Source organism: Danio rerio, chromosome 12, assembly GCF_049306965.1.
Source record: "Danio rerio strain Tuebingen ecotype United States chromosome 12, GRCz12tu, whole genome shotgun sequence".
Lineage (NCBI taxonomy): Eukaryota > Metazoa > Chordata > Actinopteri > Cypriniformes > Danionidae > Danio > Danio rerio.
The window spans coordinates 50,155,001-50,168,689 of record NC_133187.1 but is presented as its reverse complement, the minus strand read 5'-3'; the positions used below and the strand labels follow the sequence as shown (position 1 = coordinate 50,168,689).

The window sequence follows — 13,689 nt, the reverse complement described above, 5'->3', positions numbered from 1 at the left end:
ATATATATATATATATATATATATGTATATATATACTGTATGTATATATACATACATATATACACACACATATATATATATATATATATATATATATATATATATATATATACTGTATGTATATATACATACACATACATACATACATACACACACACATATGTATATGTGTGTGTGCGTATATATATATATATATATATATATATATATATATATATATATATATATATATATATATATACACACATACATATATATATATATATATATATACATACACATACATACATACATACACACACACATATGTATATGTGTGTGTGCGTATATATATTTATATATACAGTTAAAGTCAGAATTATTAGCCCCCTTTAGATTTTTTTTTCCTTTTTAAATATTTCCCAAATGATTTTTAACAGAGCAAGGAAATTTTTTTCACAGTATGTCTGATAATTTTTAATGAACCATTTTTGGGACAAAATATTAGCCCCTTCAAGCTATATTTATTCCGACAGTCTACAGAACAAACCATTGTTATTCAATAACTTGCCTAATTACCCTAACCTGCCTAGTTAACCTAATTACCCTAGTGAAGCCTTTAATTGTCACTTTAAGCTGTATAAAAGTGTCTTGAAGAATATCTAGTCTAATATTATTTACTGTCATCATGACAAAGATAAAAAAAAAACTGTTATTAGAGATGAGTTATTAAAACAAATACAATTTGAAATGTGTTGAAGAAATCTGCTCTCCGTTAAACAGAAATTGGGGGGAAAAATAATTCAGCTGTAAATACTAATAGCTCAAAAACACTGAAGTATTATTCATGTCGGCACATTTTGGTAACTAAAAACGTGACTAGGATTATAAATAAAAGCACCCTCTTCTGCTAATAAACCAGTTTTAAACCTTTTTGTGTACACACTTGCGAACGCGCAATGACGCACGCTCCCTCATAATCGCGCGCGCGGGAAGCAGACGGCGGGAAACATCCTGAGAGGTGCAGCGCTGACGGATTTTATCACACTTCTCTAAAGTCACATCTGGATCTACTTTTTCCTTCTGTATGTGATCGATATAAACAACTCCTCGACATGTCTTCTTCCTCCACGGAGATGACAGCGACAACCAAAATCACTCCTGAGGTTCTCCAGGAACTCCTGCAGTACTATAACCTCTCCCGGCAGGAATTCATCGACACCTACAACATCCAGCCGCTGGTCTACATCCCTGAGCTCCCCGCCGGAGTCAAAAGCACGTTTGTGGTGATGTACGTGATTATTTTTGTGCTGGCGCTGGTGGGGAACAGTTTGGTGGTGTATGTGGTGGTTCGGAAGCGCGCCATCAGGACCGCCACCAACATCTTCATCTGCTCGCTGGCTGTCAGCGACCTGCTCATCACCTTCTTCTGCATCCCCTTCACTCTGCTGCAGAACATCTCGTCCGAGTGGCTGGGAGGTCAGAGAATCTTCCATAACACTTTGATTAGTCGATAATTAACACGACAGGACAGTTTGACGGCTGGCAGAAGGAAACTAAATACGATAGCAACCAATACTGTATATAGTTTTGTTATGATAATTCTATGGTAATACGGCAACTTTAACGTTAGTAATATAAACAAATGACTCATCACTGTCGTTTTATACAACTATATATTTTATATTAAGGTTTTATTGTAGTTTACTGTAGTAAAAACTAAAGTATATAAAGTTAATCAGTATATACGTAATGCTACACACTTCACTTTGCTGCAGAACATCTCGTCCGAGTGGCTAGATCCTCTTCTTCCACCACACTTTAATTAGTCGATAATTAACACGACAGGACAGTCTGACAACTGACAAGACACTCAGAAACCCCATAGATAGACGATAGTAACTATAGTTTAAAAAAGTTATAAAAAATTACTACATACACACACACACATATATAAATATATATATATATATATATATATATATATATATATATATATATATACATATATATACATATATATATATATATATATATATATATATATACATATATATATATATATATATATATATATATACATACATATATATATATATATATATATATATATATATACATATATACATATATACATATATATATATATATATATATATATATATATATATATACACACATACACACACACACACACACACACACACACACACACACACACACACATATATATATATATATATATATATATATATATATACATACACATACATTTAATATATAAACAAATTAATTTATATATAATTTGTTTATATTACTCATTATTGATTATATTACTGATTTTTGCTGTTAGTTTAATGCACTTATTTTAAACGAGTTACAGAAACGATGAAACTACACAACTTGTCAAATGACTTATTTTATCTTCAATCAACTTACTTTAGTAAAAAACGATTAAGCTAATTTAATCAATTTGAGTTGGGACAACATAAATGAATTATGAAGAACCCAGCATGTTTCACAGTGTATGGTTCAAAACACTAGTACAGTATTTTTTTCATGTGGGACATTATAGTAGTGAATATTTAAAGTGGATCCAAACCTTTAATCTGATACCAAAGCGTGTAACGAATAAGGCCAATTTTTGTACAATAACATACAATATTAATATTTATAAATTCATTTTTTATACATTCTTTTTTGTAAATACTGTAGTGTTTTTATACTATTGCTAAAGAAAAAGTAAATGAGAATGCGTTAAAAAAAGTAAGATATTATGTATTGCCATAATAACGGAGACAAAAGAAATTAGTTATTAAAACTATTATTTCATATTGTTTCATAATTTGTTGAAATAAATCTCTTCATTAAACAGCACTTGGGAAATATTGAGAAAAAAAAAAAATATATATATATATWTTTTTTTTTTCCCAATATTTCCCAAGTGCTGTTTAATGAAGAGATTTATTTCAACACATTTCGAATCATAATAGTTTTGATAACTCATAACTCAGTAAATAATATTTGACTAGATATTTTTTAGGACACTTCTATACAGCTCAAAGTGCCATTTAAAGGCTTCACTAGGTTATTATGGCAGGTTATGGTAATTGGGCAAGTTATTGTATTCTAGTCATTTGTTCTGTAGACTATCGGAAAAAAAATAGCTTAAAGGGGCTAATAATTTTATCCTAAATATGGTGTTTAAAAAATGTATTGCTTTTATTCCAGCCGAAATAAAACAAATAAGACTTTCTCCAGAAGAAAAAATATTATCAGACATACTGTGAAAATTTCCTGAATCTGTTCAACATAATTTGGGAAATATATTAAAAAAAAGAATAAATAAAAATCAAAGGGGGCGAATAATTTTAACTTCAACTGTGTCTGTGTTTGTGTGTGTGTGTGTGTGTGTGTGTGTGTGTGTATATATATATGTGCAAATGCCAACCTTGCTTTTTTTGTTTGTTGAAGAAACAGGGTTTTTTTGGGTAATCAAGTATTTACAGTCCTTTAGAAATACTCAAAAATGCATCTGTCAGTGTTTTCAGACTATTCTGTTTGATTTACCAAAGTCACACAAGAGACAATTTCACATGCGTGACATCCATAACGGAGAGATGTCACATCCATAATGACACTAATTTGATGAGATAAATGTGAAAATATTACATAAAATAAAACCAATAATTTTTGTTATATATTGAGCTCTCTTAACTTAAACTCTTCTCCTTTTGATTATTTTTGATAATTTTATCTCCTTTTGATCTTTTTTTGGGTTGTGCAGTTTAATTGACAGAATTTCTACAAAGTATGCTGCATACTGTAAACTCGCAGACTTTTTTGTCATATCCATAAAGCATGTTTATTTCCCTCATTTAAAGTACAAAACATGTTTACAGATTGATATTTTTCTGGTCCTTTAACTCTGTGGTCAGTTGTTCTAATAAATATAAACAGAAGTTTTTCAATATAATGTTAACGTATACTTTCTTTTATGTTTTGAGTTTTTACTGCATATGTCACATCCACACACACACGCACTCTTTTTAAAAGTTATATGGTTTATTTTATATGTTATTGTTAGATGAGTTGCAGTTTTGGCTTTGGTACTAATCTAATCTATACACACAACGACTATATTATTGTTAAGCATAGAAGAGAGAACTGTGAGGGGTGAACTCATTTATACTCAGCACAATATAATATATTAGTACTTTGGTCTTGTGAAATTCCTTAGTACTTGATTTAAAGATTATGACAGTCAATCATGTTTCCAAAAAGGAAGATTAATCTCTGTATGGCATCTCTGCAGTGTTTTATAAGGGCTGAACCCCTGTGGGGTTTAATTATAGAAGGTGCTTCAGGTCTGAATTTAAAGCATGACTGATATTGAATCTAAAGTATTTTAAGAAACTGAGAGTGAAGAAACAGATGGCAACCATTTCAACAGTTTATTAGCTGCAAAAACACATTTTTATTAAGTAAATATGTTTCTTGGGTACTGCTAAACAAAACAGCTGCACTGATTTAAAAAAGATTACCCATCCTTATGTGGACATCGCCTGAGATGCATCCTATAATTTGCTTGAGGGATTCTCCCATGTTTTTTGTTAGATCAGATACAGTTGCGGCAGGAAGTTAACGAGAATCATTTATTTTATTTAATAAATTTCCATTAACTATATTTTTTTAACATCTACCACTATCCCAACCCTAAACCCATCACAGTCATGTAAAAACAGTAGTTATATTGAGTATTATTTATTTTATTTAGGAAATTACCAAGAAGTTTTATATTTAAACGTCTATCCAACACTAAACCCAACCATCAAAATACTGTAAAATATGAATTATTATTACAGTGTTATAATTATGACATGCTATATTGATGTGCTTATCAAAAAAAAAAAAAAATATATATATATATAAATTTTTTATTTATTTATTTATTTTTTTCATTTAAACAGGTTTGTAATTTTCTGTGAGAGCGCTCTCTGGCCATCAGGAGGAGATTAAATACAAAAATGCTTCCTTGAAAAGACGTTCACGATTATCGCAGCTTTGCTTAATAACAATTTTAATTTCAATTTGATGAATTGTCCTGCCCTCCATGAAACAAATTCTACTCCACTTTCCATTGAACTATGCATGCAGTGTTGAGTTTTGTATTCAGTGTACTCAACCAGGATTTCAAAGGTCATGTTTAGTATTCAGCAAAAAGCCAAACTTCACCGCTGTGTGCTTGAGTTTCTGCACTCCTGCATTAGTCTGTGTGTGAATGAACATGAATGGAGCACAATGTTCAGTGCATTGAACCTTTAGTCCTCCGTCCTTCACAGTTTTGTGCTGTTCTCTTTCCCTCAGGTCTCAACTTTTCTGCAATAAATCACTTTGATGGATGCTCATGCTGCAACTGTAAAACAGTGGGGGATTGTGTTAGTGTTGTTAACGAAATTTCAATCTACAAATGCAGTTAAAGGGATAGTTCACCTAGTAATGAAAATTTAGACAACATTTACTCATCCTCAATTGGTGTCAAGACTTTTTAAGTTTTCTTTTTTTTTTTTTTTGTGGAACACAAAAGAAGATATTTTGAAGAATGTTGGAAAGCTGCAACCATTGACTTCCATATTAAAAAATAAATAAATTATATATAAATAAATTATATATATATATATATATATATATATATATATATATATATATATATATATATATTCTGATGATTACAGATTTCTAACATTCTTCAAAATATCTTATATTACGTTTAATGTTTTGCCCCATTGACTTCCATTATAATCACATTTTTTGATTGCAAAGCCATGACAGCATATAATCATGCCTTCTTGATTGCTGCTGGTTTTCCCTGTTGGAAAAAGGTATAATTTGTCATTTTTACTGTTGATCACCAGTTGCTGTGCAAAAAGGCTTAGTTTCTGTTTCTTTATATGTAGTGTGTGTGTGTGTGTGTGTGTGTGTGTGTGTGTGTGTGTCACTGTGCTCTTGATATGTCTGAGAAAAATCAAAATAAGCACCTCAGCTCTCAGACTTACTTGGACTCAACAAAAATACAGCATGTGTATTTCAGCACACACACTATAATCTGCTGCTATACGCCACAGAACTCCAGTTAAAAGCAAGAAACTAAGCTTGCACAGGTCGATCTAAAGGGTAAACAGTGCTGACTGATGATCAAAAGTAAAAATGACAAATTGTCCCTCTTCCCAACAGCGAAAAACACCAACAATCAAGAGTGCATGATTATATGCTGTCATGGCTTTGCAATCAAAAAATGTCATTATAATGGAAGTCAATGGGGCAAAAACCGCCACCAACAGTAAATGAGGGAGAAAAGATTCAAATTTATTGCTGCATAAAAAATAACAATGACAGCAGTAAATAACTGAGCAACTATTTGAACTGTACAACCGTTTGTAAATTATAAATTAACATTTATTTTTTATTCACAAACTGTGCAGCTTTTGTCACTGCAGTGTATCTTTATGAGCTTCTGGAGGAACATTTCAGAAATGTTTGGCCCATTTATTGAGACATTTATTAAACACGTCTCTTATAAAAATGTAGATGTGAACATGTCATGGCCAGAAGCAGCTTTACAGAAAATAATTCATCCATTAATTTTCCTGCAGCTCAGGGCTCTATTTTGACGGTCCATGCGCAGAGCGCAATACGCAGGGCGCAAACGCTTTCAGGGCGTGTCAGAACGCATTTTTGCGAATTTAAGGACGGGGAAATCTGCTTTGTGCCCTGGCGCATGGTCTAAAAGGGTTGAGTTTATTTTCTTAATGAGTTATAGGTGTGTTTTGAGAATAAACCAATCAGAGTCTCATCTCCCATTCCCTTTAAGAGCCACCTGCGTCGCGCAAAGAGCGCATTCGCTATTTACAGGACGCAAAGTAAGTCTAAGTGGAAAAAATGAGCATTTCACAAGCAAACAGTTAACAGTTGACAGTTTTTTAACAGAAAACTGTTCAACAGAGCATCTACTGCGTGAGAATGAGAGATAATGGATCTATTTTCACTTTCGCTCTTGGATAGGGAAACCTTTACGCACAGACATCAATTAGTCTATACATAATTAATTTCGTTTGTTAAGCGCAAATATTCATTTCAAAACTATTTCTAAATTCAATTCTAATTTCCAGAAAACGAATAAATGAATAATAATAACAAAATGTGATCAAAAACCTGAGTTATATCCTAAAACACATGCTGTGCCCCATATGGCATAAAACCTGACAGGTGGGCAAATCTAAGCTTGTTTTTAATAAAACAAATATAAATATGGATATAATAAATAATACTGCTAATAATAATAACATTATACAAAAGCAGATTGTTATGAATGAACTGAAAAAGCCTCCCGAGATGAAGAAGACATAAAAGCAGTGATTTTTCATATTTATGTAGGCTAGAAAATAATATGTTTTGTAATATTTTAATCCTTTATATTTATATCCTATATCTATTCTTATTATATCCTATATATATCCTTAATATTTACATTTTTCCATATGTAAAGATATTTGCCTATTGCTCTCTTGAGTGTATTAAGCAGTGTGTAAGCGAGACACAACTCTGCGCTGGAGTTTAGACCGGGTTTGTTTTGGTCTAATGAAAAATCTATTATAGTTTCTCAAAATAGCGACGTGCCAGCGGTCCGCCTCAGAACGCCTTCCTTTTTAAACCAGAACGCCTATGGCCGCACATATGAGCGCTAATGCATTTGCTATTTAAACAGCGTAGCGCAACGCCTCACTGCGCCGGGTGTATGATAGGGCCCTTAGTGTCTTATTTATCAGGGGTCACCAAAGCAGAATGAACCGCCACAGAAAAGTGACAAACAATGCAATTTGGAAACATTACAAATGATGAAAGATGAAAATGAGTTGAAATGCACATATATACATCTAATACTTGTTAACTAAAAGCAACCTAAAGTTTACTTATAGCAATAAGTGTATTACAAGAAGTTATATTATTAAATATTTATGTTAAATGAGTTTTATCTAATAATCCCAGCCAGCTTTTTGTCAATTTGTAATATTGTCAAAAACACAGAACTTTTAGTTGTTAAATGTAAAAAAAAGGCCTAAATACATGCAGGACCACACATATTTTGCTGGTCTCCAACTATTGACAGCAGATCCCTCAATGAGAGAGAGAGAGAGAGAGGGGTATTTGCACTCGCGATATCTTTACTGCTCTATTCATTTAACCTATCAAATGTTTAGACCATCACTGTGCCTGTCGCAATCTGTTCACTTGCTCATTAACTCTGGTCGCCATGACCCCTACTCTTTACCAGAAGTGCTATGAGATTATTAATAAGCACAGAGAGTCAGGATCTCGGTTTAACGTCTCATCTAAAAGACGGTGCTCACTGACAGTATAGAGTTCCCTTCACTCTACTGGGGCATTAGGACTCACACAGACTGCAGGTTGAGCGCCCCCTGCTGGTCTTACTAACACCACTTCCAACAGCAACCTTGCTTTCCCATGTGGTCTCCCATCCAGACACTGACCAGGCTCAGCCCTGCTTTGCTTCAGTGAGTAACCGCTCTCCATGATATGCAGGGCTCGAAATTGCGACCATTTTGGTCGCATATGCGCCCGAAAATTAATCTATGCGACCTCATAATATATATGGGAGCATTGGTGCGACTGCAGATAATGGTTGTAGTGCGACCTGTTTTGATTTTTTGTAAAAACGTGCTGAATCGCTCTTCCCTGCCGCTATATTGGTTCATATTAGCTGTCATTCACTCAAGGTATTCTGCTGTCAGATGACAGGGAAGGAGCTTTTATGACCACGGGAAATGCAAACGGCAGAAGAGTAAAAACTTAAAGCACACAGGTTTGCAAACCCCACCTAAAGTTGAGGCACAGATGAGAGCGATCATGACACGTCACGTGGTGAATAATGATCCGCCAGCTGAGATCAATAGAGTACGAGCTATTCGGAGAAGGCGCCCGAATCTCGAAGCGTTGCATTCACTGTGTGTTCAGTGCAAATGTCCGCTAAAAGTCAAATCTAATACTGTACATATCATCGCCAAAGAAGCTCGCCTTTACTAAGTTTACACTGAAACTGCGGCTCATAACAAAGACCGGTATTGCGCCGATGGTTAGCGCAAGAATCCTGCTCTGCCTGCTCATAAATTGGGTCGGCTGACTCGCCTGCTTTTCCACTAACACAGAAAAATGAAGATCACCTCAGACTGAACCTTTAAATTGACACAAACTGAAACCAAAACTTATAAAGAGTGATAGAAGTGAGACTTTACTTACTTTCTTTTGTCTATTCTTTTTTGAGTTGTATATTATTATTTTATTTATTTAATGATGACTTTGCAGCTTTCATCATTGAATTTAATGATTTATTATAATCTTTTGTTTGTTTTGTAGCAGAAACATTATTTAATAAATTGACATGCATATAAAAACAGCAGCACAAAATAAATATTTCTTACTGCAATGCTTTATTTTTGATGCAAACTATACAATTATTTTTCATAAAGGAACAGACTTTTTATAGCAGATAACCTACATTCATGCACATTCAAGGCAGCATGATGATGAGAAATGTAATTCATTGTTACTATTATTGTCATTTTTCATCATCATTAATATTCTATAGCCTAATTATTAGACATTCATTTTGGAATTATTGCACAATATCAATGTCATCTCAGCATTAGTTAGATAGTTGTTTCTGGTTTTTGTCAGTCCTATTGATGTTGCTTTAAAATACAATAAATCCCTTAAAAAACTATTTGCAGCGGTGCTCATTCTTTTTTGGTGGTGCTCCTAAATTTTTTCTGGTGCTCCTAAAAATTTTTTGGTGCTCCTAAATATTTGAAGTTGGGAGCACCGGTGCTACCAAGTAAAAAAGTTAATTTTGAGCCCTGATATGGCTGTATTTTTTATTATTTTGTATTATTAATTTTTGAAAAGCTTGGTTATGGATGTTAGACCTCTCTGTCATGGATTTATCGATGTGAAATTGGCACCTGTGCGACTTTGGTAAATCAAATATAATGGTTTAAAAACACAGAAACATTTTTGAGCATTTTTACAGTGCAAATACAAGCCTACACTAAAAAAAACAACTTTTAAGGGGCTTTGCTTTTTATACTCCACAAGAAAGTGCACATTTCATTGCATTTACTTGTTTACTCATTAAACTGAATTATAAATATATTATCAGCCAGATACAAGTTAAGCACTACTCTACAGCGTGCTTCAGGCTTTAACTACTGTATGTGTGTATCCTGTTATTTATTCATTTATTTTCTGTGTTGTACACACAGGGGTTCTGGTATGCAAGACAGTTCCTTTTGTACAGACCACAGCCATCGTAACTGGAATCCTCACCATGACCTGCATCGCCATCGAGAGATACCAGGGCATAGTGTATCCGCTCAAAATGAAGCGGCAGTACACGCCGAAACGGGCCTACAGGATGCTAGGTGAGGTCAAACACCCACACAACACTCTGATTACATTCGCATTCACATAGACATGCAGAGAAGATGAAAACAAATTGACTCAACATACCTTCCCCGAGGCACATCCCTGCCGTTCGGGAGCAAGACTCACTGGATACTGTGGAGGAATAAAAAAAAAAATAAGTTGAAAACCTTAACATGCATCTGCTTTCCACAGTTGTCGCATAAAACATTAGTGAATAAAGCAGCGTTTCCAGTCGATAAGAAACAAAAGAGACTAAAGTCATCACTTCCTGTTAAACTTGCACAAATATTGATCAGAGAAGTGTAGTTGATGCATTGGGAGAAGCCACGATGGTGTTTTTTTCTTATTCTCTGATAAATGAGTTGCAACAACCAGGGCTTTACATTAACACCCGCCAACCCGCCAAATGCGGGTAGATTTCAGCTCTGGTGGGTTAGACAGACACCTCCACTAGCCACTTTGGAGATGCAGTTAGCAGGGCTCGAAATTAACCCTTGTGCTTGGTAGCACCGGTGCTCCTAACTTTAAAAATGTAGGCGCATCAGCCAAAATTTAGTCGCACCCACCAATTATAAGCACCATTACTACAAGTTTTATACAAGCAGATTTATTGCATTTGAAATCAAAACTAATCAAACTAACAAGCAAAAAATCTATGTGCCCTCCAGAAACTTGCGTTCTGTGAATGAACGTCGCCTCGTGGTTCCATCCCAAAGAGGGAAGAAATCACTTTCGCGAACTCTCACGCTCAATCTGCCCAGTTGGTGGAATGAACTCCCTAACTGCATCAGAACGGCAGAGTCACTCGCTACTTTCAAGAAACGACTAAAAACTCAACTATTTAGTCTCCACTACACTTCCTAATCTGCAATTGCCTCTCTGAATATCACACTAACTGTACAAAAAAAAAAAAAATATATATATATATATATATATATATACTAATACTACTAATACTTCCCTTCTTAGACTTTACAGACCTGAAACTTGCTTATAGCACTTATTCATTGTTGCTCTTGGTTGTGTAAATTGCTTCCTTGTCCTCATTTGTAAGTCGCTTTGGATAAAAGCGTCTGCTAAATGACTAAAAAAAAAAATATATATATATATATATATATATATATATATATATATATATATATATATATATATATATATATATATATGCAAGCGTGAAGAAAATATGTCTCAACGAAATCCCGTTATCACAAGAAAATACATTTTTATAACACAACTGAATGACCAAAGATACACGAAGCGCTCACCAGCCCTGCACGCGCTCGAGATCGAGATCTTTTTTCAATTAATTGTGCAGTTCTATACTGAAGCACTGTGATGACGAACTGACGCCTTTCACAATCAGCACAACAACATTTCAGATCTGCAACAATGGAAAGCTGGAAGCATGGAGAGCTGCAAACTCCATTAATGCAAAGTCCCTGAAACGCATTTATATCTGATCAGCGTCGGTCATAACCTCAGTCACATCACGTAGACTGAGTTCATTCCCTAAATGCGTTTACAGCAGAGTTTATGCACATTTTCTCTCATCGGATAAAAAGTTTATCCCACTCAGTGGTGCGCATACATACTTTATGCACATTTTCTAAATGTATGCACATCTTGGCATTTACATTAAAATAAAATTATGCCATATTTCTAAATGCACGTAAAGATAGGTGGACGCCAACAGCGAGTGTCACCTTGGAGGGCAGGTTTCAGAAGCGAATGAATGTCTCTGTAGGTCCTGATTATTTGTCTGATGTAACTCCCATCAGCCACTGCAGCAGATTACTAAAGCACAGAGCTCATGTCATTATATCCACACACTGCTGGGCTCTGTGATATAAGGACTTCATGTGAAGATCTGGGCCTGTATTCACAAAACATTTCATCCTAGCACTAAGATCATGGAAGAAATGGCCTGAAAATCTGTCTGGTTGCATTAGTGAGGAAATCTGCAGGTATACATCTGTTTGATTTACATTTGCAAAACACAATAGGTTATTTTATTAACACCAATGGGATTTTGCTTAAACTGACATTTATTTTTGCAAAGTGGTTTCTGTTTGTTTTGCAAGTCGAGTGATTCTAGAATTGAGTTTTATTTGATGGATTTAATCAAAGTGTACAAAATGAAATCTATTACAGTAGGGTTGTCGCGATACGATTAGTTCATCTTATGATACTTGTAACACGGGGAGTGACAGAGACAACTGAGGTGAAGATCCACATGCAGGTTTATTCGGATAGTCAGGCAAGCCGTGGTCAATATGAGGGGCAATCCAGACTCGAAGTCAAATAAACAGGCAGAAGGTCAGATCCAGGCAGCAAACAGAATTAAACAAATAAACAAGGCAAAGGATCAAAAACACGGCAAGGAAGACAAAGAAAAAGCGTTGTAGTGTCACTGCAGCAGATAACAAGACTTAAGCCTGGTTTATACTTCTGCGTCAAGTGACCGGCATAACCAATGGTGCAACGCGCGTAGCTGTGCATTTATACTTCTGCGCCCTGTCTCTGTTGGTGTTGGTGAGTTTGTTAAATGGCACTGGCGTTACTATTTAGAGATCTGCGCGGGACTAAATTTTGAATCCCGCTCCCGCCCGCACCCGCCAGGTTTTAGCCCGAACCCGACCGCTCCCGCTTATATTAAGAATTTGTTGTCCCGCTGCCCGCCCCGCCCCGTTTTCTGGCCACCGCGCCCGATCCCGCTAAACAGTGGTGGAGAACAAAATAGAAACAAAACCTGTATAAACACACACACACACAGACAAAGCTCTCTCTCTTTCATACGCTTAATTGCACAGCCCTAGTCTGCTGTGCATCACAGACACCAATATTTCAACAATTAAAAAAAATAATTAATCAGTTTTAGGCATGTAAATGTTATTGGTTTATTGCATTTATTATTATGATCCTTCACAGTGTTTTGTAGTGTGAGCAGTTTTATTGTTTACTGCTGTATTTACTTAATAAAATAGCAGCTAATGAAGTCTCGACCATTCAAAGAACACAGATTAATTCTCCATTGAAAAATAAGACGGGTAGCGCTAATTAACAACCTCGGCACTCACACAAGACCAGCCTTTAAAGATTTATAGGTTATGGTTTTAAAAAAAATCCCCCTGTGGAGAACAAAGCAGCATGAAACCATCATTAGACATCATTGTTGGGCAATAAGGTGGCACAGAGAAAACAATATATAAT

General features: G+C 34.8%; 1 protein-coding gene across 2 annotated transcripts in view; it reads left to right on the top strand.

The window, feature by feature from the left end:
• Positions 1–398: 398 nt before the first annotated feature.
• The window catches only part of qrfprb (pyroglutamylated RFamide peptide receptor b), a 37,189-nt gene continuing 23,898 nt past the window's right edge, over positions 399–13,689 (top strand). The window contains exons 1-2 of one of the 2 annotated variants that reach the window (XM_017358601.4): positions 399–1,458; positions 10,317–10,475. In XM_017358601.4, coding sequence (XP_017214090.3) covers positions 1,095–1,458; positions 10,317–10,475 — 523 coding nt within the window. In that variant the 5' untranslated portion in view covers positions 399–1,094. The remainder of the gene's footprint in view (positions 1,459–10,316; positions 10,476–13,689) is intronic. The other variant, XM_073918963.1, reaches the window with a different exon arrangement.